The sequence below is a fragment of the Pelophylax lessonae genome (assembly GCF_965119305.1).
Source record: "Pelophylax lessonae genome assembly, chromosome: 8".
Classification (NCBI taxonomy): Eukaryota; Metazoa; Chordata; class Amphibia; order Anura; family Ranidae; genus Pelophylax; species Pelophylax lessonae.
This window is the reverse complement of record NC_138775.1, coordinates 39,616,541-39,642,272: the sequence shown is the minus strand read 5'-3', so window position 1 is coordinate 39,642,272 and position 25,732 is coordinate 39,616,541. Positions and strand designations below refer to the sequence as shown.

Genomic DNA, 25,732 nt, shown 5'->3' with positions numbered 1-25,732 from the left:
CCATGCGGTACCAGCAGTGGAAAAGCAAACAGGGCCAAGCAGGGCCGAGTAGAGCCGAGCCGGTACTTGCAGTGGAAAAGTGCCATAAGACACATGTGGCTGCTGCTTAATATTGAAAAAAACTCTGGTCTAAACAAAAAATATTCTAAAGAGCCTGATGACCTTGAGTATTTTGAGGAGTGATGAGGAGGAGCGTGGTATACACTGTACGAATATTTGATTGAAACATGCTAAATCGTGTCTGTACCACTAAAGCCCGCCAGCCAATATGCAAGGGACCCACATGATCAGGATGAAGTTTGTACGTTCTCCCCTGGTTTGTATAAATTTCCTCCAGGTGCATCTCTGTCCTCTTACCATCCATGTTCATGGTAGCCTAAAGTGAAACTTCACCCACAAGGGGAAGTTCTGCTCTTTTTCGCCCTCTTACCCCAAACCACCCCCCCCCGGCACATTTGGCACTTTGGGGAGGGGGGGGGGGGTATCTGGTTTTGAAAGGTACCCATTCCCACTTCCGGTCAGATCGCCGGTGATCTGTATGGAGGTTCGCCCACTCCTTCCCTCTGCAGCCTTCTGGGACACTTTACAGGTCCCATAAGACTGCGGGAACATTCACAAAGTGCAGCCTGTCTCTGAGGCTTCACTGCTGGTTTTCCTTACCTAAGATGTTGTCACCTACACCCTAAGCTAATTGAAGAATTGGCTCAGGTGAGGATATTGCTGGATTCCTGGACAGGTAAGTGTCCTTATATTAAAATTAAGCCCCTTCAGTATTTGGGGAGGGAGACTGAAGCTCTTCTTTTAGGGTCATCACGGATGATCAATTGTGTTGCCAAAAGCAGAATCCTCCAGGCAAGAAAACCTCTTTCCCTTGCTGGAATACCGCAAAATTGCACTAGGGTTCCAAGCCCTACTCCATAGGAGTCACTGCACTGATGATGACCTGTATGCGGTTTGGAAACGGCTCTATAGTATTAGGCTGTATCTGCACTATACATTAGTGGGTCTGGATGTGCATCTGGCCAATGGGGTAAAAGCACTGATTAGCATTGCTCTGACCACTGTCCTGAAATTAGGAAAAATCCTCTGATTTTTGGGATATGTGATGAAAGAAGACGCGAATACCCTCCGTTTTAAGAAGGCTTTACAGCATTGCGCAACAATGTGATCAGAAGGCTCTTTGCTTCCTTTACTCTCTCCGCATGAAGGATGAGCTTAAGCAAGTTTGGATCCTATTCTGAACCCACCTGGGCTATTCTGCTAGGAAGCAGTCACCACACAAAGCCAATCATAAGCAGCTGAGGCATTATCCACCCCACAACCACACATATACAAAAGGCAGTGAATGCCTTGGGCCGCTTACGACTGCCTTGGAGCAGAGACAGCTTCCTGGCAGGTAGGAAGGAACCAGGATCCAAACACCCCTGAGCTCTTCCCAGTTCCTCACCATGCTGTGTAAGGTTATACTGTCTCGGTAAGGAGCAGGGAGAACAACATATTGATGGTCCGACGACCAAGAAAGTGACTCCCAAAAAAAAGTTACATAGATAGCCCATTAAAGATCCTGTTGCTGGTGAACAGTCGCCAGTGGTGGGACCCCTCATCTTACATGGCAACAAGAAGCCGTACTCAGTAGCCCTGGTTATTGTATTACATATACAGATGGTCTAATACGTGTGAACCTACCTTGTCTTTTTATTAGTGGTCTTCTTGACAACACTTGAACTAATGTCTCGTTCATTTTTCTCCTTCTCATGTCTGTCCCTCTCTACTTTCTGTTCCTTTTCTGGTTTTTCTTTATCATTTTTATCTTTCTCTGTTTTCTCCCTGTCCATCTTTTCCTTGTCCATTTTCTCCCGATCTAGCCTCTCCCGGTCCAGTTTCTCTCTGTCCATCTTGTCTCGGTCTAGCTTCTCCCGATCAAGCTTTTCCCGATCAAGCTTCTCGCGGTCTAGCTTTTCCCGATCAAGCTTTTCGCGGTCTAGTTTCTCCCGATCAAGCTTCTCGCGGTCTAGCTTCTCGCGGTCTAGCTTCTCCCGATCAAGCTTCTCGCGGTCTAGCTTCTCCCGATCAAGCTTCTCCCGGTCGAGCCTCTCCCGGTCCATTTTCTCTCGGTCTAGCTTGTCCCTGTCCAGTTTCTCCCGATCCAGCTTTTCCTTCTCTGGTTTCTCCTTGTCCAGCTTATCTCGCTCTGTTTTTTCCTTTTCAGGTTTTTCAATTTTTTCTTTCTTCTCTTTTTTGGGAGGTGGCGGGGTCGCATACTGTTGGGCGACTTGCTGCGCCACCAGTTGAGAGTTTATTCTGGGCTTCCTGCAAAACATAAAGTTGAAAGAAAATGGTAAATATCTTATAGAGTATTGGTTAAAATCAGTGGATTAGGATCCACATTAAGTTGTCCCCTCCTCCCCCAAATGGCACTTTACCACTGCAAGTACCGGCTCGGCCCTGCTTGGCCCGGTTTGCTTTTCCACTGCTGGTACTGCAAGGTACGGTGTTGGAACGGTTCGGAACGGTACGGTATGGTTTGCTTTTCCACTAAAGTAGTACTAAAGTTAAGTGGGTGGGATAACAACGGGGTGGGTGGGATTCTCTGACCAATCAGTGGCTAGTAGTGACTGCATGCAAAGTTTTGTGGGATATGGTACCGGGTATGGTACCTCTTGGAACCGCAATCGAGGTGGTATGGTTTTTGAGAGCCGTACCGTTCGGTTCCATGCAGTGGAAAAGCGCCGCCGTACCGTCCCGAACCGTTCCTACACCATACCATGCGGTACCAGCAGTGGAAAAGCACAAAAGCAAGCCGAAACGTTTGGTTCCATGCAGTGGAAAAGCGCCAAAAGTGTCAAAGTATCTCTCTGAGCAACAATCACATTAGCGTAAACCTGTTATGACAGAAATACATGATCTGCTTTAGCGAACCTCTTTGTGACAGCTGCCTGGCTGTCATGCAGATCCCCTGGTTTCAAAGAGCTAAAACATGTATGCATCAACTGAAGGCAGCACTTTTGACCATCATCAAGTACACAGTTCTTTTTTTGCAACTTGCTTGAAACAAAAACACAACAAAAAACACGAGTGCTTCACATCTCTGCATTCTTCCTCTACTACATAATAGTACTAGTACTTAACATACAGATTTCTTTATACCACAAAAAGCAATCCACAGCCCTAATAAACAACTGCTGAAATAAAACCGGATACAGGGTAAGCCAACTACATCTTGTTAACTGAAAACGGACCAGAACTAACCCATCCCATAAGGTTAAAGAAGCCATAATCCACAATTACTATGCTGCTACTAAGCAGGAAGCATACACACACATACACATATTATATATACACACATACATACACACTAGGGATCGACCAATATAAGTTTTTCATTGCCGATTCCGATCGTTTGGTCATTCCGTATCGGCCGATATTTTCGTACATTTAAAATTATTATTTATTTTTTTATTTATTTTACTTGACAGTTCTTGTGGAGGGATCTGGGGGTCTAAAATACCCCAAACCCCTCCCCTGCACCTAAAAGCATTCAAACCGCCAAGTTTGGCTGTTTTGAATGCTGTCATTTTTTTTAATCTGGCGCCAGTACCCGGAAGTGATGTCATGGCTGTAGCTTGAAAACTCATGAAACCCATGAAAAATATGCTGGATAAGAGTCCGCGCTATGATCTATTCGGTGACCATGGTTATGGTCATTAAACACGCCAACGTTGCGCTGTTTTTTTTTTTTTTAAATCAAGTCATTTTTATTGTCAATTTTTAACAGTACAAAAACAAATTTAGCAATATAAAGCATATCGCCAAGAAAAGGTTCTTGTACAAACTATATAACAAATATAATAAAATAAAAAACTAAGCAAAATAAAATAAAGTAATTCTAAATAAAGTAAATCACAGCCTATCACCGACCTCCTATAAACGTTACATGTAAATGGTTGTAAGTATCGTAAAGCGGTAATGTTTACAGATTGGCCTTTATTGCATACAGTTTCTTTAATTCCATTTACCAATGAACAGGCATCGTCCCCTATCCTAAATGTGGAGTTTTGTGCTTAAATTATTGTTTCCCTTCCCATTGACCCTTTCTCTTCTATCATCCCTGTCCAACTCATATCTTTGACCCTCAGCGGCAATCGCCCATAGACCACCACCACCCCCCCCCCCCTTTATGTTATAGCTTCTAGATCCCGAGGTGGGGGAATCAAACAGAGGGTTGTTCGAGTTCACCCATCAGGACCACATTTTTTCTAATTTGTTCGGGCAACCCCTGTGTTTGTAGGTAAACCTTTCCCTTTTCAACGTGTAATTAAGAACTTTACAACACTTTTTGTGTGTAGGGGGTGAAGGTGAAATCTATTTGCGTAAAAAATAAGTTTTCAAGCTAAATATAATCCAATGTGCATGTCTCCCGGGAGTAAATCTTCTGGGATCACTCCCAGAAGTGCAAACTTACGGGCCATACACACTATAAGATTTTCTAAAGACTTTTTCCTTCAGATTTACCTTTTCTATGTAGTGCAAGGGCCTGCCAGATTGCATACAAATTGAAAGTGTTTAGGTGTGACCTCATATTATATGGTTTTGGTAAATCTAAAGGAAAAAGTCTTCAGAAAATCTTATAGTGTGTATGGCCCATTAGGATCCAAGGCCACATTTGCTGAGCACAGGGAGTTGCAAACACCTTTTCCTAATAACGGTGCAGTTTGGGGCACCTCCAAAACATATGAATGAGAGACCCATTGGCTGAGGTTCAGTGGGGACAAGGTGGTGATGTATACTTTCCCTATGCCTAAAGTTTTTGCGGGGTATAGTGAGCTCTATGAACAATGAACAACTGGGTCAGACGCTGGGAAGGAGAGAGGGACACCTTCTGCAGTACCTCCAGTGCCCGAGCCCATTTCTCGTCATAGAATGATTCCAACGTCTCCTGCCATTTCTTAAAGCTGGTGATCTTTGTCCGCGCACTTACTGCAATCTGTAGAGCAGAGTATAAATCCCCTATTAAGCCCCTTATTGTGCAGAAGGTAGAAACAGCCATGGACAACACGGCAGATGGACTATATTTCACCTGTAAAACAGATGTCTGGATCTGTATAGCGTGGCGAAGTTGTAGATATTGGAATAAAATTAGAGTTGGAAAGCGGATATCACTCTTTAAGGTTATTGAAAGGCAACAGTACATCCCTATCAAACAGCTGATGTAGAAGGGTAATGCCGGCACTCCGCCAACCATCGAACCCCGTTAACTTATTCAGTTCAGAGCGGTGGAAAAGTGTAAAGGGCGGTACGATTGCTCTTATGGTGAAGGGAATCGCTGCCTAAAAATAAAAATAGATATCTGAATGATGTCTGTAGCTGCAGGCATCATTCAGATATCTCCACTCAAAGCTCAGAATGTCATATGACGTCCAGCGGTATGGAAGTGGTTAAAAGCAGAACTAAAGGCAAAATTTGTTTCTAGTTTGGATAGAGTGGAGAGGGATTAGAACACCTGACAGTTTTTATTGTGGTGTGTCCCTGTTAGGGATATTCATATTCTCTATTCTCAGATTCAGGATCGGATGAGGCAGGGGTGCTTTTTGTTAGCCCGTCACCCGCAAGCTCCCTCCACCCGGGACTTCAGGACCGCCGTCAATGCATGGATGGAAAGTTGGGACCCGGAGGTCCCCGCAGCCTCAGAGAGAGGATCAGGTGGGTCCGACCGTCTCAAGGAGGATCCGACATCCACCCCAAAACCATCCAGGGGGAGAGGTCAGACAGCTACTCACCATACCAGGAGGGCACCGCTCCAGCCAGAACCCTTCTTTATCGAAATGGGGGGCTGTCGGCCAGGAGGAACGCTGCGACTCGGGTTGAGAGACGGTCGTATGCGACCTCACGAGGCGTTTAACTCGCAGGCCAGCCCCCGTCCAGTGGGGCTATGTTGCGGCCGACCTTGCACGGAGCAGAGGTCTGCGTGCACTCGCTGGATCTAGATTATTCAGCCCATCGCCCAGGCCGGCAGTTGATTGTAGGTCTCACAGGAGGAAAACATTTTCTATCTAAAAAATTTTGCTAGGACCAAAGATCCCAGCAAGGAAATAGGTCCTTACTCCTGACTAGGCAGAAGAAAAAAAAAAAAAACAACTTAGTGGCTATAGCAGAGAGAGGGAGTATGCCTAGTGTCCTACTCCTGTAGGGGGGCAGTATAACCCAACGGATATGAATATCAGGAGCTGTGTCCATCAAGGAAAGAGAAATACATTTTCAAAGTTTTGGCGCACCACGGGCTTAGTCAAACAACCGGACATCTCTGCTTTATCTCTTTCTCCACAAAACACAGGTAATATACACAGCTGGATTATTTTTGAAGGTTAACCCTTCCTACATAAACTTCTACTGTTAAGTAAGGAAATGCCTTAAGTATGGTGTGGCAGCCTCAATAAATGACAGGTCTGCTTAAACAGAATCCTGGATAGATTCTACAGCAAGTTACACATTGTCTGCTGCGCCGTGCAGCTTTACAGCAGTGGAACAATGGAAACGCGATCCTTCAGGCAGCGAGGCGACAAAGGCAGCGCGGCTAATCTCCGATGCAGAGCACGTCGGTTTCGTGCGGCGGCGTCATGGCAGGACAGCCTTGTTCTATACAACAATAGCGTCTGTGTCCCTCTGAGGAATCACGATGATTACTTTGTCTGCGGAATGACAGCTTCACACTTATCGACTTAAGAGGGGAGAGGAAGGACTGGCAGTAAAGGCTAAAGATTCAGATAGGCAAGATATACAGTGAAGAAAATATGTAGGGGTAAACGACTTGCTAGCTATGGAGATCGGTGTTTTTGGATCGCTTATTATTTCAAGTTTCACCACACTGGGAACATTTTAGCTCCTGGACAGGCTCCATAAGGCAGTGTACACAAGGAGGGAAAAAAAAAAAAACCACCTTCTGCCAGACTGTCAACTGTTTATGAGGCAAGGCGACCCAGGAGGGAGATCAATGACAAGAATTAGGCCTACAACACCCCTAGAGTAGCCTAGACCAATGGTTCTCAACCACTGGGCTGCAGTCTGCTGCCAGCCCATGAACTCCCTTACTTCTGGGCTTCCAGCTGGCTGTAGATCTAACTGTCCACAGAGCCACCCAATCTGCCACAGTGCCCTCAGGTCCCTTGTGTGCCCAGAGCCCCTACAGTGTCCATCGGCAGTACCCTCAAGCTTGCTGTAGAGACTCAAGCTTTCCATAGTACCCCAAACCAACAGTGGCCCCCACTTCTGAAGTGCCCTCCAGTCTCCCACTAAATTCCTGCAAAGCACCCAGTCTCCCAGAGAGACCAATAGCCCCCTCCAGATATCACTGTCCCGCAGTTGCTCCCAGCTACCTCTAGAAACCTCATCACCTACAAGGCCACCAATTCTGAGTCTCTGAACCCCATCCTCTCACTGCGACACTCAGTTCCATCTAGAGCCCTCCAGCATTTCAATACATATTTTGTATTCCCAAAATGTTCTTGTGTGAGCAACTGGGAGAAATTAGGATATCCAGCACATGCCATCAGCACAGAACTTGCGAAAACCAGTGGGACCCAGGTACACCCATCTACTGTCTGAGGAAGTCTGTCCAGAACTAGTCTTCATGGAAGAATTGTGGCCAAAAAGCCATACCTCCAACGTGTAAACAATCTTAAGCGACTTAACTATGCACAACATAGAAACTGGGGTGCAGAAAAATGGCAGCAATTGCTCTGGACTGTTGAGTCAAAATGTTAACTATTTGGCTGTAGCAGGAGACAGTTTGCTGGCAAAGGGCTGGAGACAGGTAAAGTAATGAGTATCTGCAGGCAACAGTGAAGCATGGTGGAGGTTCCTTGCAAGTTTGGGGTGGCGATTCTGAAAATGGGGTTGGAGATTTGGTCAGGATCAATGGTGTACCCAATGCTGAGAAATACAGGCAGATACGTATCCATCATGTTATACCATTAGGGAGGCATGTGATTGGCCCCAAATTTATTGTGCAGCAGGACAAGGGCCCCAAACATACAGCCAATGTCATTAGGAACTATCTTCAGAGCAAAGAACAAGCAGTCCTGGAAGCGATAGTTTGGTCCCCACAGAGCCCTGATCTCATCATGGAGTCTGTCTGGGATTAAATAAAGAGACAGAAGAATGAGGCAGCCTACATCCGCAGAAGATCTGTGCTCAGTTGCTTGGAACAACCGATCTGCCGAGTTCCTTCAAAAAACTGTGTGCAAATGTACTAATGTAATGATGCTGTTTTGAAGGCAAAGGATGGTCACACCAAATATTGATTTGATTTGGATTTTTCTTCTGTTCATTTAATTTTCATTTTGTTAATTGATAAAAATCAACTATTAAAATCTTTGCACAATAGTGTACATTATCCACTTAACGACCAATGAAGTAACCGCATGTTGCTGGACTTTCAGTGGATGATGCCTGCAGCCACTAACTAGCTGCTCGATTGCTATTACAACAGCAACAGCAGGAGGCGATGTGGCATAAAAAAACTGCAACACCCACCAATTTATTCTCTAGGGCCTCTGCTTTAAAAAAAAAAAAAAAAAAAAAAAAAAAAAAAAAAAACCCTGGAGCTGAAATGATTATAAGAATACCTGAATAATCACAGTGTCTTAAGCCCCGCACACACGATAAGATTATCGAACGATCTGTCGTCCGTTTTTTGTGGCATGCTAGTCTGATGTGGAAAGTGAAGGTTATTTTCATACAAATTTTCCCGTACAACAGAATTCTACTTCAGAAGTGATTTCATGTGTTGGATTGCTTTGTATGTGTTCTTTCATCTCGGAGCATGCCCAGTCTTGCTCATAAGATTTTTTCCCCGTCGAAATCTGTACGAATGAGACGAAAATCGGACGTGTGTTGACGGAGGACAAAAATTTTAATGCCTGAACATCAGGATTTTGTCAGCCGAAAAGTCGGAGTCGGCTGTCGAAAGCACCATACTAACAATCCGAAAATCAGCAGATCGGTCGTCGGACGAAATTTCCCTTCCGAATTTCTTATTGTGTGTACGGGGCTTTAGGCCCCTTTCACACAGGCGATCCATTCCACCTTTGAGTTTTTCAGGTGGACCTGATCAGATGCTCCATGCATCCCTATGGGGCAGTGGGTGTCAGCGGAGACATCTCCACTGACACCCGCTGCTCTCCGATCCGATCCTGTCCGTGAAATCCGGACAGATGGAAACCCTATTTTCCATCCATCTGGAGGATCGGATGAGAATGGACAGGCGGTCCATTCTCACCCGATCTCCCCATAGAGGACAGCGAGGATCTGACAGCTCCATCTCTGAACACAGAGCGGAGACGGAGCTGTCATCTGCCTGCTCAGCGGGGATCGGCGGATCGATCCACCGCTGAGCAGAACAGACTCCGTAGGGCGGTGTGCCTGTGTGAAAGGGGCCATAAGCTAACCAATCCAAATGTGAAACAGGTGCACAGGTAGCATGTAAAGTCTTCCAAGTTGGGCAGCCCATCGAATTGCAGTGTTTATGTTGGGAAATATCATCCAGACTATTTAACTGCAATGGCAGCACAGTGAAGAGCACTGGGGCCCCGGCTTTGATTCTCAGGGACAATAAGTGCATGGTGTTTGCATGTTTTCAATATGATTGTATGTGTTTCCTCTGGGTGTTCCCTTTTCCTCCCACAATCCAGAGATGTGTGGCTTGGTTAATTGGCTTCTTCCCAAATTAGCCCTTCTGTGTGTGCAGGTGTGTTAAGGCTGTAAGTTCCTTTGGGACTAATGTGAACGGTTCATTGCTCTCTGCAGAGCTCTGTGGAAAAAACAGTCTATAAATAACGAAAAATGAATCCATCATTAAAGCCCAACTCCGGGGAAAGTAAAAAACCTCTCATGCACTGGGGCTGCCACTGCACTGCAAGGATTAAATTGCTAGCTTAGGTCTAGGGCAGGGGTGTCAAATTCAATTTCATCACGGTTGCCCTCAAAGGGCTAGTTATATCTGTAAGACTTGATGTCCAGAGCTCCTAAACCCCCCACCCTCCTTACATCTGATGTCAAGGGCAATCCCACCATCAGACGACAATAATGCCCCACCGTCCCTCAGATCACATATGCTGGTGGCAAAAAGAGGCTGAGAGCGGAGCTGGGAAGCAGAAAGTGCAGTGTCTGGAGGAGGACTCAAGTCAGCTGCCATTGTCCGCTCAGGAGGAGGAGGAGATGAGAGGGTGCTGTGGCCGAACAGAGAGGCACAGGATCTGTATAAGGAGTTCTGTCCTCCTCTCTGCTGCTGACTGCTGAGACAGGTTGATGGGAGAGACGAGCTTCTCCACAGCTGAGAAGCGGAGGATCTGGCTGACTGCAGAGATAAGGTGGTGAGATAAAGAGGGTGTCACAGCTGCAGGAGATGTGCGAGGGCCACAGAAGGTGGTCTGGCAGGCTGGATTCGGCCCGCAGGCCTCGTGTTTGACACTTGGTTTAGGGCAGCCTTTTTCAACCAGAGTGCCTTGAGGTTTCTTTAGGGTTGCCTTGGCAAAATGCCTAAAAATTGCCCAATAGCTGCCGGCGTCTTAACAACCAAAGACCTCATCAGTTGATAAGGAGGAGGTCAGTCGCCTGCATGGTATCCTTGTTTGCCACTCACCTGCCTCTCTATCATCGTTGGGGGTCACATTAGCTGAATGATGGAGAAAAACAGAGAGAAGAGAAACACTGGAGTACTAGTCAGTACCAGATTGCAAAAGTGTATTTGCTTTGGAAAAATAAATCATCTCTAACATTGAGTGTCCTACTTGGACATGTGGATGTTGCTGCATTATGTAAGAATATTATAATACTACTACTAAGTATTGTAGAATATTAGAATAGTTTCTACATTTTAGAATGGAGTGCTTTAAAACTGTCCAAAATTTTTAAAAGGCTGCCTCGAGACTGTCCATTATTTTTAGAGGGTGCCTTGACTGAAAAAAGTAGGGGATCAGAAAAGTAGGTTTACCCAATGCTTCAGAAGTAGATGGTTCAAGTTTAGATCTAGGGGATGGGAAAAGCAGTTTTACTCTGAGGTCCAGCAGTAGACGGTTCCTCAATGGACCCTGCATTGGCCTTTGTGATGTCAGAGGACCTGCCACTGCTGGAGTGAATGGGAGAGGAGGCTGAGGGGATCTACAGCACAGAGGAACAGGTAGGAAAAACTGCTTTTCTCATTCACCTAGACCTATTTGACCATTTAACCCTTGCAGTATGGAGCAGCCCCACTGCAAGGGAGGAGTTTTGCTTATCTGGAGATCAGCTTCAAGCATTTACAAATTAACATTTTAAAATACCAGGTTTCACCAGCAGATGGCTCTGCAGCTACAATTTGTTTCTGCAGGCCTCTACTCTGGCTAAACAGCAGTATGGGGGAGGGGGTCTGCATAGGTTTTTTATTTCACCAAGAAAGCAGAAGCAGCAGATCTAAAGTGGGCACTTAACCGAAAACATTTTCCTTCAGTTTGAATGAACAGTTCTTGCATATCTTGGAGACGAACCACTGTAATTCCTGAATCTGATTCAGACACACCTGCTACAGTAGGGGAAATCACTGCATCCTCTAAAAATTAGGAGGGGTCCGCAGATACCAAGATCATAAATAAACTGGAGGGTTAAGCAACTCGCCCGTTCCTCCAGATTATAAAGGTTTTGCATGGACACTGCAGAAATCAGCGTCTACCACTTTGATGTTTGAAGATGTACAGCAGTAGAAGTGGTTAAGTGAACCTGTACCGAGGCTATGCACACAGTATTTGCATAATGAACAAGCAATAAAAGCACTATAAAACAAGCCCTCATTTACCTCTGTAGCTATAAGCATTATGAAAAAATTTTTTAAAAGTTCAGAGAGACATGAAAATCTTTTCGTTTTTCCTGCAAGAAGAGATTATAGCAGCCTAAGGCCCATTTCACACGGGCTTTCCGATCAGGTCTGCCTGTCGGTTTTGCAGGCAGATCCGATTGGATGCTCCATGCACCTCTATGGGGCAGCGGATGTCAGCGGTGTCATCTCCACTGACACCCGCTGCTATCCGATCCGATGTGGTCCGTGAAATCCAGACGGATGAAAACCCTATTTTCCATCCGTCTGGAGGATCAGAGCAGATTGAAAAACAGACAGGCGGTCCATTTTTATCCGATCTTCGATAGAGGAGAGCGGGATCTGACACCTCCTTCTCTGCAAAGTAAACAGAGACGGAGCTGTCATCTGCCTACTCTGCAGGGATCGGCCGATCAATCCCTGAGCAAAATGGAGTCCGCCAGACAGAAAGCCTGTGTGAAAGGACCCTAACAAAACAAACTACGATCTCGGTAAAGAGCCTACGTCGGCTCTTTACCATGTGACCAATCACAGCTGGTCACACAGTAAATAGGAAGAGCCGTCAAATTCGTCGAATTTCCTCAGTTCGTGCCTGACAGGCACGAGTAGAGGAGAGCCGATCTGCGTCTCTCCTGCCAGGGGGGGGGGGGGGGTCTGTGCTGGTAATCAGAGCATGGGGGGGGGGGGGGGGTCTGTGCTGGTAATCAGAGCATTGATTACCAGGGCAGACCCTTGGGGGGGGCTGCCACTAGAGCCACCAGGGATGCCCACCCATGACCACCAGGGATGCCCACTATAGCCACCAGGGATAGCAATCAGGGCTCAGGGAGCCTGCCAGTGCCCTCCCCATCAGTGCTGCCCACCATCAGTGCAGCCCACCAGTGCCCATTATTGCCCACCAGTGCCGCCCATCAGTGCCACTATCAGTGCCACCCATCAGTGCCACATATCAGTGCCTGTCAGTGCGGCCTCATCAGTGCAGGAAAAAACATATGTACAAAATTGTATAACAAACTTTTTTTTTTTTTTCCAAGCTTTTCGGTCTTTTTTTATTTGTGTAGCAAAAAAGAAAAAAAAACTTGCAGTGATCTAATACCACCAAAAGAAAGCTCCATTTCTGGGGAAAAAAATGACAAATTTGGTTTAGGTACAGTGTTGCATGACCGCGCAATTGTCATTCAAAATGTAACAGTGTAAAAGCTGAAAATTGGCCTGGGCAGGAAGGGGGTGTAACTGCCCTGTATTGAAGTGGTTAAGGGCTCATTCACACCTTCACATTGTGGTGACGTGGTACAGCAATAAACAAGGTGCAACATACTGCAGTGCCAGTCATTTTGAATGGCACCTCTACATATCTGCATAAATCAGCAACATTATAGTGCACCGCAACATACGACGTGCGCTATGCTACAAAAATATGGAGCAATTCCCACACTGGAGCGTGTGATAAGGTAAAGTGTGATAATGAGCTGTGAAAAGGCATGACGCTGCAACACCTGATAAAAGCGTGTGGCTGCACATGCAATCTACAACACAGGTAGGCATGAATGGGCCCTTCATTATTCCGGCATCACCTCATTAAGATGCACCTGTAGAACTGCCAAAGTCAGATGCTGTACAAAACAAAAATGGAAGATTAGGTAGTCTTTTGCCACTGGTTTTCTTTGGAATTATGAAATGTTTACGGTATTTTGGAAAGATGAAATCCTTCCCCCCTCTACTAATTAAGGCCCACATCCCAAACTAAGTTCTTCCACTGGGTTCAACATGCAGCCTATGGAGGGAGATGTTGGGAAACAGGCAATGGGCTCAACATGCAGACTGTATAAGGAGCTCTTGGTAGACAGGCCTTGACCTCAACATGCAGCCTATAGAAAGAGCACTTGGGAGGCAGGCATTGGACTCAGTGAGCAAACCTGTAGCCACGGAGCTCTTGGGAAACAGGTACTAGGTTCAACATGCAGCCTGTAGATGGAGCTCTTGGAAGAGAGACAATGGGCAAAATGTGCAGCCTGAAGAGTGACTGTCAGGAAGACAGGCTGGTCTTAAAGTGGAGTTCTAGCCTATTTTGCAACTTTAGTGATTCCTGGAGTGCTCGCTATGCTGATCAACAATTGTGCATTTTCAATTTTTTTCGGGGGTCCCTTACCTTATTTTCAGGGCATTTTTGATTGTACTTCCTCCTTCTCCCCCCTCTGTGGCCGTGGCCACCGACATCACTTCCACCTTTGCATTGCATCCTGGGAGCTGTTTGTCATCACTCCCAGGAGGCTGGAATCAGGAAGAACTCCCAGAACCCTCCCTGGAATCAGGAAGAAGGACACAGCAGATTACACTGCGGCTTCAGATGCCCACGTCTAAGATGGCCGCGCCCAGACAGCGTTTTTAAAAGTAAGATTTTGACTAAAATCCAATACTGTACACGTTGCAAGTATGAGAATAGCGGTTCTGTAAAGGGCAATGGATTAGTATTATAGGGGTATTTTTAGTTAAAAAAGGTATTTGAGGCCGGAACTCCGCTTTAACGTGTAGCTGAAGGAAGGAGATGTTGAGACAGGCACTGGGTTCAACATGCAGCCCATAGAGGGAGCCATTTGAAGACAGAGATTTGGTCTCAATGTGCAACCTATATCCCATGTAAATCCTTTGGTAGCAGGACAATATCCCCCCGGAAAACATCCCCCTGGACATAGTCCCCCCCTGGACAACATCTCCCAGGCAATATCCCCCCGGAAAACATCCCCCTGGACATAGGTTAGGATATTGTCCGGGGGTATATTGTCCAGGGAGGATATTGTCCGGGGGGGGGGGGGATAATGTCCGGGGGGGGGATAATGTCCTAGAATCAAATCCTTTAGTGGCAGCAAGGAAAGACATCGTCAGCATTATGTAACATGAAGTTGAAGTCAGGAGGATGCGTGGGAAACATGCCAATATCTTTAAATGAGGTTACGATTTTTGTGTGACTTTCGACTTGAGTTGAGAGCAGCAAGATTTACACAGGAACACAGCACCACCGAAATACATTCAAATCCTTGTCACTGGAAGAACCAAGTACTGTAATGATCTTCCTGGCACCTTCACAACGTGTTTATTAGCACAGTACAAGCTCTCTTTACATTAAGCCTAAGGTAACATTTCCCATTAAATATCCCACTCTACAAGTGGTCTTTCTTGCATGCTCACAAATGCTCCTCGACAGTCAATAATGAGCAAACAAAACAGATACCAGAAGACCAAAACTTCAACACAACACAGCAGGATTTGATCTGTTTTTGTAATATGCCTAAAAACACACACGCAGTTCACTGAATTGAAGAACTGGAAACAGGAATTAGTAAGAGAAAACCACAAATTAAAAATAGGAAAAACAGCCAAAACGAAGAAGGAAACGGCCGGTCATTTTACAAGCTATTTTTGAAGGTATTGGCTGATTTAATTTATGTGAAACACGGGTTGGAATGGTTGGAAAAAAAGAAGTACCTTTAATCTGCTGGGTTTCAAAAGCTGAGTCATTATCCCAAGGGGATATTTAATTAATTCATCAGCCTCAGGTTTCAGGAGATTTGAGGACAGTAAAGAATGGGCTCAAATAATCTCCACATGTACTTCAAATTCTTCTAAGAGAGAACATATGTATCACTACTAGAGCCAAGAGAAATGAGCCAACCAGCAGACTACAATATTTCCTTCCTCTCCCTTCTTAAAAGGCGCCCACCGGCCAAATGAAGTCAAGGCTGCCATGCAATGGGCTGGTGCAATTTAGGAAAAACTTCCTGTCAACGCCATAATCAAATTGTTTAACGTCCCAGATGCAGTACTACTAGTTCCTCACTGCCTAGCCTACCTACCTGGGTCAGGTAACGTTCATTATTGGGGCCTCCTAAATAGGGTACATGCAACGGAGCCAGCCAGAGATGACGACTAAAAGTTCTTCACTGCCTATCCTACCTACCTGGGTCAGGTAACATTTATTACTGGGGCCTCCTAAATAGGGTACATGCAACGGACCCAGCCAGACATGATGACTACAAGTTCCTCACTGCCTATCAGGATCAGCTAATGTTTAATACTGGGGACTCCTAAATAGTGTAGTTGTTAGATCTGTGGTTGGACCTGTTGCAAGAACACTATTTAGTCCTAAACATAATCTGGTGCTTGTAGGTAGCCTAGGCAGTAAGTAACTTGTAGTGATCTCTATAGCTGGATCCATTGCATGTACAATATTTAGGAGACCCAGTATTAAACATTATCTGGTCCTGGTAGGTAGGATACACAGTGAGGAACTTCTTGTCATCTCTGCAGCATTGCATGTACAAAGTTCTTTACTGCCTATCCTACCAGATAACATTTAAATATTGGAGCCTCTTAAATAGGGTACATGCAAAGGGTCAAGCCACAGAGATGACAACTGCAAGCTCCTCAATGCCTAGCCTACTTACTTGGACCAGATAACATTTAATATTGGGGCCTCCTAAATAGTGTACATGCAACAGACACAGCAACAGAGATGACATGTTCCTCATCGCCTATCCTACCTACCTGGACCAGGTAGCATTAAATATTGGGGCCTCCTAAAAAAGGTACATGCAACACACCAAGCCACAGAGATGACAACTACAAGTTCCTCACTGCCTATCCTACCAACTAGCACCAGGTAACGCTTAATACCGGGACCTACAAACTAGTATGCATTCAACAAGCTCAACCATAAAGATGAAGACCATCTCTATATTAAAGTGATTGTAAATGATCACTTTGTAAAACAATAGTGAGTTTAAAATAGAAATGAAAGGCAAAACATTTGTATATAGATTTAAAAAACGAATATCTTTTTTTCAAGTGATCACATACTCCCTGTTCTCAGTTGCATAAGAGCTGGGGGAGGAGAAGCAACAGTACACGGAGCTTCCCAGTAAAAAGGCTGTGCACGGGGTGTGTGTCAGGAGAAGTCTGATCATTGGAGGAGAGCAGGATGAGATGCCAGCATAGCTAGTAGAGCTGCACGATTATTCCTATAATAATCGCAATCTCAATCCCAAATTTCCACAATTCTCAGTGCAGTCATAATGGGTTAAGATGACACATAGCCAGACATCCCACGTCTCTGGCATGCGGGCTGCCTGACGCCCAGGCAATATCCCGGCTGCCTGTGTCAGAGCTCAGCTGTCAGATCGGAGCCGATGCTTCCTTTGTTGTTTCGACTCTGTTCTGTCACAGCAAATGCACTTCCCCTGTGAGAGAGGTGACCGAGTAAGAGAGGTGACTGAGGAGAGTTACAGGAAGCATCAGCTCTGCGCCGTTCCTCACACTCACACTTCCCAGGCATTTCCAGGCCAACAGTATCCACAGTAGTACCCACCAGCAGCTCTAGCCAGCAGTACCCACCAGCAGCTCTAGCCAGCAGTAAGCGCCAGCAGGACCCATCAGGAGTACCCGCCAGGAGTAAGTCACATGTGCTAGGGGTGCAACTGGCCCCCAGCACATAATAGAAAGTATCCAAGCATGTGCAGTGTTTCTGACTCCTACCACCATGAACACTTCAAATCAGTGAAGTGGTCATGGTGGTTAGAGTTGTTCCTTTAATTTCTCTCAGAAGTAGTAAACCTCTGTATACTGTTTGCATTGCATTTGATCATCCTCTAGTTGTATTAAATTGGTAGGGGGGAAGGGGGCGTGCAGTGAAATTAAATGAATTATGCAGGTGGGGATGTCTGCATAGTAAAAATTATCAGCTCACATTTGTGTAGATGCTGGGACCAAGGGTGTCCCTGGGATGCTGGCATCAGTATCGTGGAGGGATTGCTAAGGTAGCCGAAACTGGAGAGGAAGCCGTCGGCCGCAGCGGCACCAGCATGGAACACAAATGGCGCCGATCTAGGATCTGACGTCAGATGAGACAAAGTGATACGATGGTTGGGCAGCACTGCGTTTCTTCTTCAGACGTAGGCCCTGGGGACACTGCCCCCTCCATCCCTCTCCGTGAAGTGTACATTCATGCCATGCTTTTTAACCACTTTAGCCCCAGCCCTATTTCGGACACTTTTTGTTCACAAGTTAAAACCAGTATTTTTTCCTAGAAAACTACTTAGAACCCCCAAACATTATATATATTTTTTTAGCAAAGACTCTGGAGAATAAAATGTCGGTCATTGCAAAATTTTTTGTCACGCGGTATTTGCGCAGCGGTCTTTAAAACGCCATTTTTTTGGAAAAAATTTGAAAAATCACATTTCACTGCATTTAAAAAATACTAAACAGTAAAGTTAGCCCATTTTTTTTGTATATTGTGAAAGATGATGTCACGCCGAGTAAATAGATACCAAACATGTTACGGTTTAAAATTGCGCCCCCCCGTGGGATGGCGACAAACTACGGTCAATAGAGATCTCAATCTGCGACGCTTTAAATTTATTTAACGGTTACCAGTTTAGAGTTAGAGTGTAGCTCTTTTTTTTTAATTATTGCCCACGCTCTGGCGATCGCGGCGATACCTCACATGTGTGGTTTGAACAGCGATTTCATTTGCGGCTCGACTTGCGTATACGTTTTTTTTTGTGCGCGAGCTAACGGTGACGGGGACGGCTAAATTTTTTTTTTTTTTTTTCCTATTTATTTTTTCTTTTTTTTTAAACTTTATTACAGGTTTTTAAAAAAAAAAAAAATCTGATCACTTTTATTGCTGTCACAAGCAATGTAAACATCCCTGGTGACAGCAATATGTCGTGACAGGTACACTTTATGGAGGGGTCTAGGGTCTAAAAGACCCTAGACCCCTCCACTACACTTCCCTGTATGCAAAACGCCGAAAACGGCATTTTTGCATACAGCCGTTTTTCAAATCTGCCGCCTTTTGCAGCACAGTAACCCGGACGTGACGTCATGGACGCCGCCTCCGGGTTACGTCATCGGAGACCCGATCGATGCCGTTTCCGGCATTCATCGGGACTCCATCCAGCCGGCGGACGTGCCGGCTGGGTGCTCGGGGCTCCCGGTGGGACGGTAGCCCCGAGCAAAGCCGCGGAAGGCGGCGGGAGGGGGGGGGACGTCCCCTCCCGCCCCCCCGGGTAACGATCGAGCGGCTCCCGAGCCGCATCGATCGTTACCGACGGAAAGCCGACCGTCGGCTTCAAACAACGGTACCGGGATGATGCCTCTAGCTAGAGGCATCATCCCGGTATAACCACTCAAAGTCAGCCGACGTAGAGGTTACGTGACTGGTAGTAAAGTGGTTAAAATGTGAGTGTCTTCATTCAACTTATGACAGAGGAGGGGGTAAACCTTGCAATCCGTACGCAACCCTGCACTCTTGAATCCCACGCTCCATATGCAGTGCACTCCTGAACCCAGCAGTCCGTACCCAAAACTACAGATACCACCAGCCCCTTGAGGGCAACAATACTGCTGATGCGGCCCCCGATGAATTTGAGTTTGACACCCCTGCTTTAATGTAATACATTATGGGGGGGGGGGGGAACCTCATAGCATTGAGTACCACATTAATGCTTTAGGTTGCTTTATTCTTGATTTGCAAGAACCACAATTCACAGACCGACGTCCTATACCAAGACCCATCATCTTAAGAGACACAATGCTGTGAGCTATAGACTCTTCGCCTTCGATTTATAGTATAAATGTAGATGATTGAATCTGAACAGAAAGGCAGCGGGGAGAGGAGGGTAATTGTCATGCTGCGCCTAGCAACTCGCCGCACAAGAATCTTGTAACAATGCCCTATGCTCTTGACCCTACATTTTTAATTAGTCCTATCCCGTAGTTGTAGATAAGGAGTGGAACAAAGAACATCGCCACAAACCAAGCTACATCCGTGTGACATTCTTCCTGGAGCAAAGTGCGATCAACTAGCCGACGGAAAGCATGTCCGCTTGTCAACGGAAAACACAGCGCTTGTCACTTGAATCGTACATTGTCTCCACATTGTCCGCCCTGCGAGACGCACTAATGGACTTCTAAATGGGGGAGACTCTGCGGGTGAAAAAGGCAGATTCCGCTTCTGAGCTATTTCATGAGATGGAAAATAAATGCCGCACTGTAAAGATAGCATCGCTAAAGATAAGCGTGTGGTGCTGTGATTACCAGACCTTCAAAGCTGAACTTCGAGGGATAAGCAAATATCGGGGAATAAGTAAATATTGTCTAAATATAAGAGTCATGTGTATTCTTATTGAATCTTGGTAAGCTTTGAGTATTTCTTCCAGATCTATGCAGCAATCCAGTGTGAGACTTTCACTTCCTGTAATAAAGACTGATCACTGCTACTGCTGCTCCTGCTCCTTGTGCAGGGTGACTGGTCTCGACTCCACCCCTTCTGTAGTTTTCTGCAGGCAGCCTGTAGTGGATGGGGTCTGCTGGGTCCCTCCCACAGCTCTACTCTTTGCACAGGCACACTGTACACTGTTGACAGCTTAAAACGGTTGTATCCCGTTTGAAAAAAAAAAAAAAAACCCTGCAGGACAATGGCATAATGTGCTAGTATGCATCGCATACTAGCACATTATGAAATACTTACCTTAGAAAGAAGCTCCCACACAGTCGCCAGACACCACTGAGGGAGCCGACATTTTCCCTCGGCGTCTCTGGCGCTGTGAGTGGCCGGAGCCGCGATGACGTCACTCCCGGGCATGCGTGCAGGAGTTCACTTTCTGGCAAGGAGCTCTGAAGGTCCGGCAAGATACGCCCCGACCTTCAGAGCGCATGCACTGCTGGTGTGAGCGGCTGCATGCAGGAAGAATATCTCCTAAACAGTTCAGGTTTAGGAGATATTAATTTTGCCTACAGGTAAGCCTTATTATAGGCTTACCTGTAGGTAAAAATTTAAAAGCGGAGTATACTACAGCTTTAAGTGGTAAAGAAGCCCAGCAATTGGAGCTGTCATAAAAAAAAGCCAGGCAATGTTTATCAACAACACTGCTCAGCCACTGAAAGAGGTTGTAAACTCGTTGAACTTTTTTTTTTTTTTTTTACAACCTGAAAGAGAAACAACATAATGAGCTAGTATGCATCGCATACTAGCTCATTATGAAATACTTAACTTAGAACGAGCCCCCGCTTACCTCTATGACAGGCGACATGTTCAGGCGCCCGTCTTCCGGGATCGCGGCATCCGGACATCTGATTGGCCGGAGCCGCGGTGACGTCACTCCCGCGCGCAAGAGCAGACGGTCACGGCACGGGGCTCTGAAGGAACGGGACCAGCGACCGTTCCTTCAAAGCGCATGCGCCAGTGACGTCACTGGCTGCATGCAAGGTAAATATCTCCTAAACGGTACATGTTTAGGAGATATTTACAGTACCTATAGGTAAGCCTTATCATAGGCTTACCTATAGGTACAACTAGCAGAGGAGGGTTTACTTCCTCTTGAAACACTATGAAAAAACACATTGTTTCTCTTTGTATCTTTCGGTTTCTTCATCTACAGATCAAAGGAATGAACTTTGATCTGCAGATGAAGTCAGTTTAAAGCAACCTGTCAAGTAAAAAAAAAAAAAAAATGATCGTGCTTCTTATTAAATCTTCCTCTGTTAAACCCCTTATTAACCCTTAATTAACTCTAATCAGCCTTAATTAACCACCTATTCTCCTCCATGTAACTTATTTTCCTGCTGAGTTTTTTTTGTTCACTTCTATTTTATAAACTATTAATAATGAAAACTTTTTTTTTTGTTTGCTTTATTCGTCAATATTTTTACACCTTTAACATACATTTAGGCCCCATTCACACTAGGGCGATCCGAATTGGGGGGGGCGACCTCCGAGGTCGCGGTGCGAGCAGCGCGCCGCGACCTCGGAGCTGCCGGCACGGACTTCATAACATTGAAGTCTATAACGGTCGCTCCGGGTCGCCCCAAAGAAGCTCCGGACCCTTTTTCTAAGTCTGAGCGACTTGTGTCACTCCTATTAGAACGGGTCCACAGCTTCTCTATGGCAGGCGACCTGTCAGGCGACCAGGTCGCCCCAGTGTGAACGGGGTCTTGGGTGTCGCTCCTATTAGAACGGGTCCGCAGCTTCCCTATGGAAGGCGACCTACGGCGACCTGTGAGGCGACCAGGTCGCCTCACAGGTCGCCTTAGTGTGAACGGGGACTTAGACCCCGTTCACACTGGGGCGACTTGTCAGGCGACCGAAAGCTCTATTTGTGGGAAAAAAAGAACATAAATTTTATTTGGGTACAGCATCGCACGACGGCTTAATTGTCTATTAAATTAACGCAGTGTCGAATCGCAAAATATGGCCTGGTCATTAAGGGGGGAAATCTTCTGGTTCAGAACTGGTTAAACAGTTTGTCTCATCCCTATAACTGAAGGAGAGCTTGTTCTGTTGAAAAACAAACTTACTGGTTTCGACTTTTATATTTTAAAACTAATGGGTTCTTTTAAGAGGTGAGAGTTTACGAATGTTTGAAGCAAGGAAAAAAAAATGTAGATGTTCATTTCAAGGAAAGCGCCCATAATCAGTCCCCTAGCTTTGTTTCTAAGCTTCCAGGTCTGTATGATGAAGTATGTGATCCATCCACTTCTAGCAAAACAAACAAGCCTGTCCTTCACCTGAAGAGCCCAGTAATACTCTGAGCTAATACGACATTCGTGTCACAGTGAAGACATGATACTTTATGGGTTCTGAACTTTGTCACTGGCACGTCAATGCCAGATCTGCAAAAATAGTACGCACAACAAGAATTCCATTACAGTTAATGGGAAAACTCTTACTGCTTGTTGTCAAGAGATTACCTGTGGCTATACAGGCGCATCTCAAAAAATTTGAATATCAAAAAGTTAGTTAATTTCAATAACTCAATTAGAAAAGTGAAGCTCATATTTTATATGGATGCGTTACACACATGGTGATATATTTCAATCATTTCTTTTTTTTTTTTATTTTGAGGATTTTGGCTTACCGCTAGCGAAAAACCAAAATTCAATATCTCAAAAAATGTTAATATTGTGAAAAAGATCAATATTGTAGACTCATGGTGTCACATTCTAATCAGCTAATCAACTCAAAACACCTGTAAAGATTTCCTGGGCCTTTAAATGGTCTCTCAGTCTGGTTCAGTTGGTTATACAATCGTGGGGATGACTGCTGACTTGACAGTTGTCCAGAAAGAGGGTAAGTCACAAAAGGTCATTGATAAAAAGCTGGCTGTTCACAGAGTGCTGTATCCAAGCATATTAATGGAGTGGAAGGAAAAAAAAAAAGAAGTATGGTAGAAAAGGGTGCACAAGCAACAGGGATAACCAAAGCCTTGAGAGGATTGTGAAGCAAAGGCCATTCAAGAATTTGAGCAAGGTTTACAAAGAGTGGACTACGGCTGGTGTCAGTGCCTCAAGAGCCACCGCATACAGATGTATCCAGGACATGGGCTACAGCTGTTGCATTCCTTGTGTCAAGCCACTTCTGAACCACAGGCATCAGAAGCGACTTACCTGGGCTAAGGAGAAAAAAAACTGGACTGTTGCTTAGTGGTCCAAAGTCCTCTTTTTGGATCAAAGTAAATTTTGCATTTCATTTGGAAATCAAGGTCCCAGAGTCTAGAGGAAGAGTGGAGAGGTACAGAATCCAAGTTGCATGAGGTCCAGTGTGAAGTTTCCACAGTCAGTGATGATTTGGGGAGCCATGTCATCTGCTGGTGTTGGTCCACTGTGTTTTATCAAGTCCAAAGTCAGCACAGCCCTCTACCAGGAAATTCTAGTGCACTTCATGCTTCACTCTGCTGCTTTATGGAGATGCTAATTTAATTTTCCAGCAGGACTTGGCACCTGCCCGCACTGCCAAAACTACCAATAGCTGGTTTATTGATCATGGTAGCACTATGCTCGATTGGCCAGCAAACTCGCCTGACCTAAACCCCATAGAGAATCTGTAGACTATTGTCAAGAGAAAGAGGAGACATCAGACCCAACAATGCAGATGAGATGAAGGCCACTATCAAAGCAACTTGGGCTTCCATAACACCTCAGCAGTACCAAAGGATGATCGCCTCCATGCCAAGCCGAATTGATGCACAGAGCCCCGACCAAGGATTGAGACATTATACCATACCTTTCAGTAAGCCAACATTTCTGTATCAAAAATCCTTTTTTTTTTTTTTATTGGTTTTATGTAATATTCTAATTTTCTGAGATACTGAATTTTGAGTTTTCATTGGCTGTAAGCCATAATCCTCAAAATTAAAAGAAAAATGCTTAAAATAAATCATTCTGTGTGTAATGAATCTATATAATATAGGAGTTTCACTTTTTGAATTGAACTACTGAATTATTAATTTGAGATGCACCTGTACAACATATACAAATTCTGCAGCATGCCCAACAGCCCAAATACCAGTGATCTTACATGCAAAGACCTGCTACTGTCCCTGGCAAATTCTCTACCACCTCCATCATTCCACTGCTGGTCTACTAGTGTAATGGCCCGGCTCACTAATTAATGGTGGAGGTGGGGGGGCCGAGTGGGTAGAAATGGCAATCTATGTACATGGGGGCAGCCATAATTGCTCATTACATGTGCAGGCTCTTCTTCCTGCTTTGCAATGCTACACAATGGTTGTGCTTTATTGCAGAGAAAAGAATATTAATTGGCTGACTCATCAAAACAATGAAATCCCTGTGCTTTGACATTCATTGCAAATGGCAATTGTTTTGCATTAAAAAAAAGTAGTCAAGGGCTTTCCTAAACACAACACACAATACTGCATTCATTAGGCGTGCATCAACGCACGGGAACGCTTACTTGTGTAGGAGCCCTCAATCTGTGAAAAAGGAACTCTTCCCCCTAAATGAATTTTTTTTTTTAACCTAGTAAAATCAGTAGCATGCTCTAGTGATCTGTTGTTCTGTTGCTGCACACCAGGTTGGGTTTCAAGCCGTCATTATTATTATTATATAGGATTTTTATAGCGCCGACAGTTTACGCAGCGCTTTGCAACTTGAGGGTAGACAGTACAAATACAATACATGTTAAAGTGGAGTTCCACCCTAAATTTATACTTACCTCCATCTTCGCCTGCACCGGCCCCAACGTCAGTTCCGGGGCGCGCGCGTCATTCCCTTCTAAACAGCTTCTGGGCATGCCCAGAAGCTGTGGAGGGATGACGCGCGCGCACCGGAAGTGACGGCGGGGCCGGTGCAGTGCATCGTGGGACAGAAGAAGACGGAAGAGGACGCAGAAGAGGATCGCGCTGGCTTCAAGCTGCCCACACCTGAGATGGCAGCGCTGGACAATACTTTTTCAAGGTAAGTATTTCTCCTAAAAGGTAAGTGCAACCCGGGACAGATCAGAGGCTATCCATTGTGGAATGTACTAGCCCTGACTGTCCCAGGGGTATTTTTATTAAAAAAAGTATTCCCAGGGTGGAACTCCGCTTTAATACAGTAGGAATCAGAGGGCCCTGTACGTTAGAGCTTACAAACTAAGAGGGAGGGTAAGCCGTCACATCTAGTTTTTTACCTTCAGGAGCCAAAGTAAAAAACAGAACAATTCTTGTAGCATGGTTTTATTTTTTTTATCAGTGTAAAGAAAAATGGTACCATAAAGCAAATTCACATAATCAAATTATACAAAATATTAAAATTGTATTATAGCACCATATCTAGTTATTTTAAAGTGAAGTTCACAAATCTTATTTCAATTCAACATCCATGTGTTAGCACAACGCGTTTCGAAGGCTTCAAATCTCTTCATCAGTAGCACATGTGAACAGGATCTGTATAGGAAAACCCAGTAGTGTAAAATCAAGAGATTCCATACAGTTGCCTGGAGTAGAAATTCTAAATTCCAGAAGATGACAGCCCAGGGACATGAAGATGGTAATCCAAAAGTTGTAATAAATCGTCAGTATAGTCCTCCACTTTTTTTACATCAAAAACAAA

At 45.2% G+C, this 25,732-nt stretch overlaps 1 protein-coding gene across 1 annotated transcript in view; it reads right to left on the bottom strand.

Moving 5' to 3' along the window:
- The window catches only part of RYBP (RING1 and YY1 binding protein), a 118,002-nt gene that overhangs the window by 16,565 nt on the left and 75,705 nt on the right, over positions 1–25,732 (bottom strand). The window contains exon 3 of the mRNA XM_082266115.1: positions 1,687–2,310. Coding sequence (XP_082122241.1) covers positions 1,687–2,310 — 624 coding nt within the window. The remainder of the gene's footprint in view (positions 1–1,686; positions 2,311–25,732) is intronic.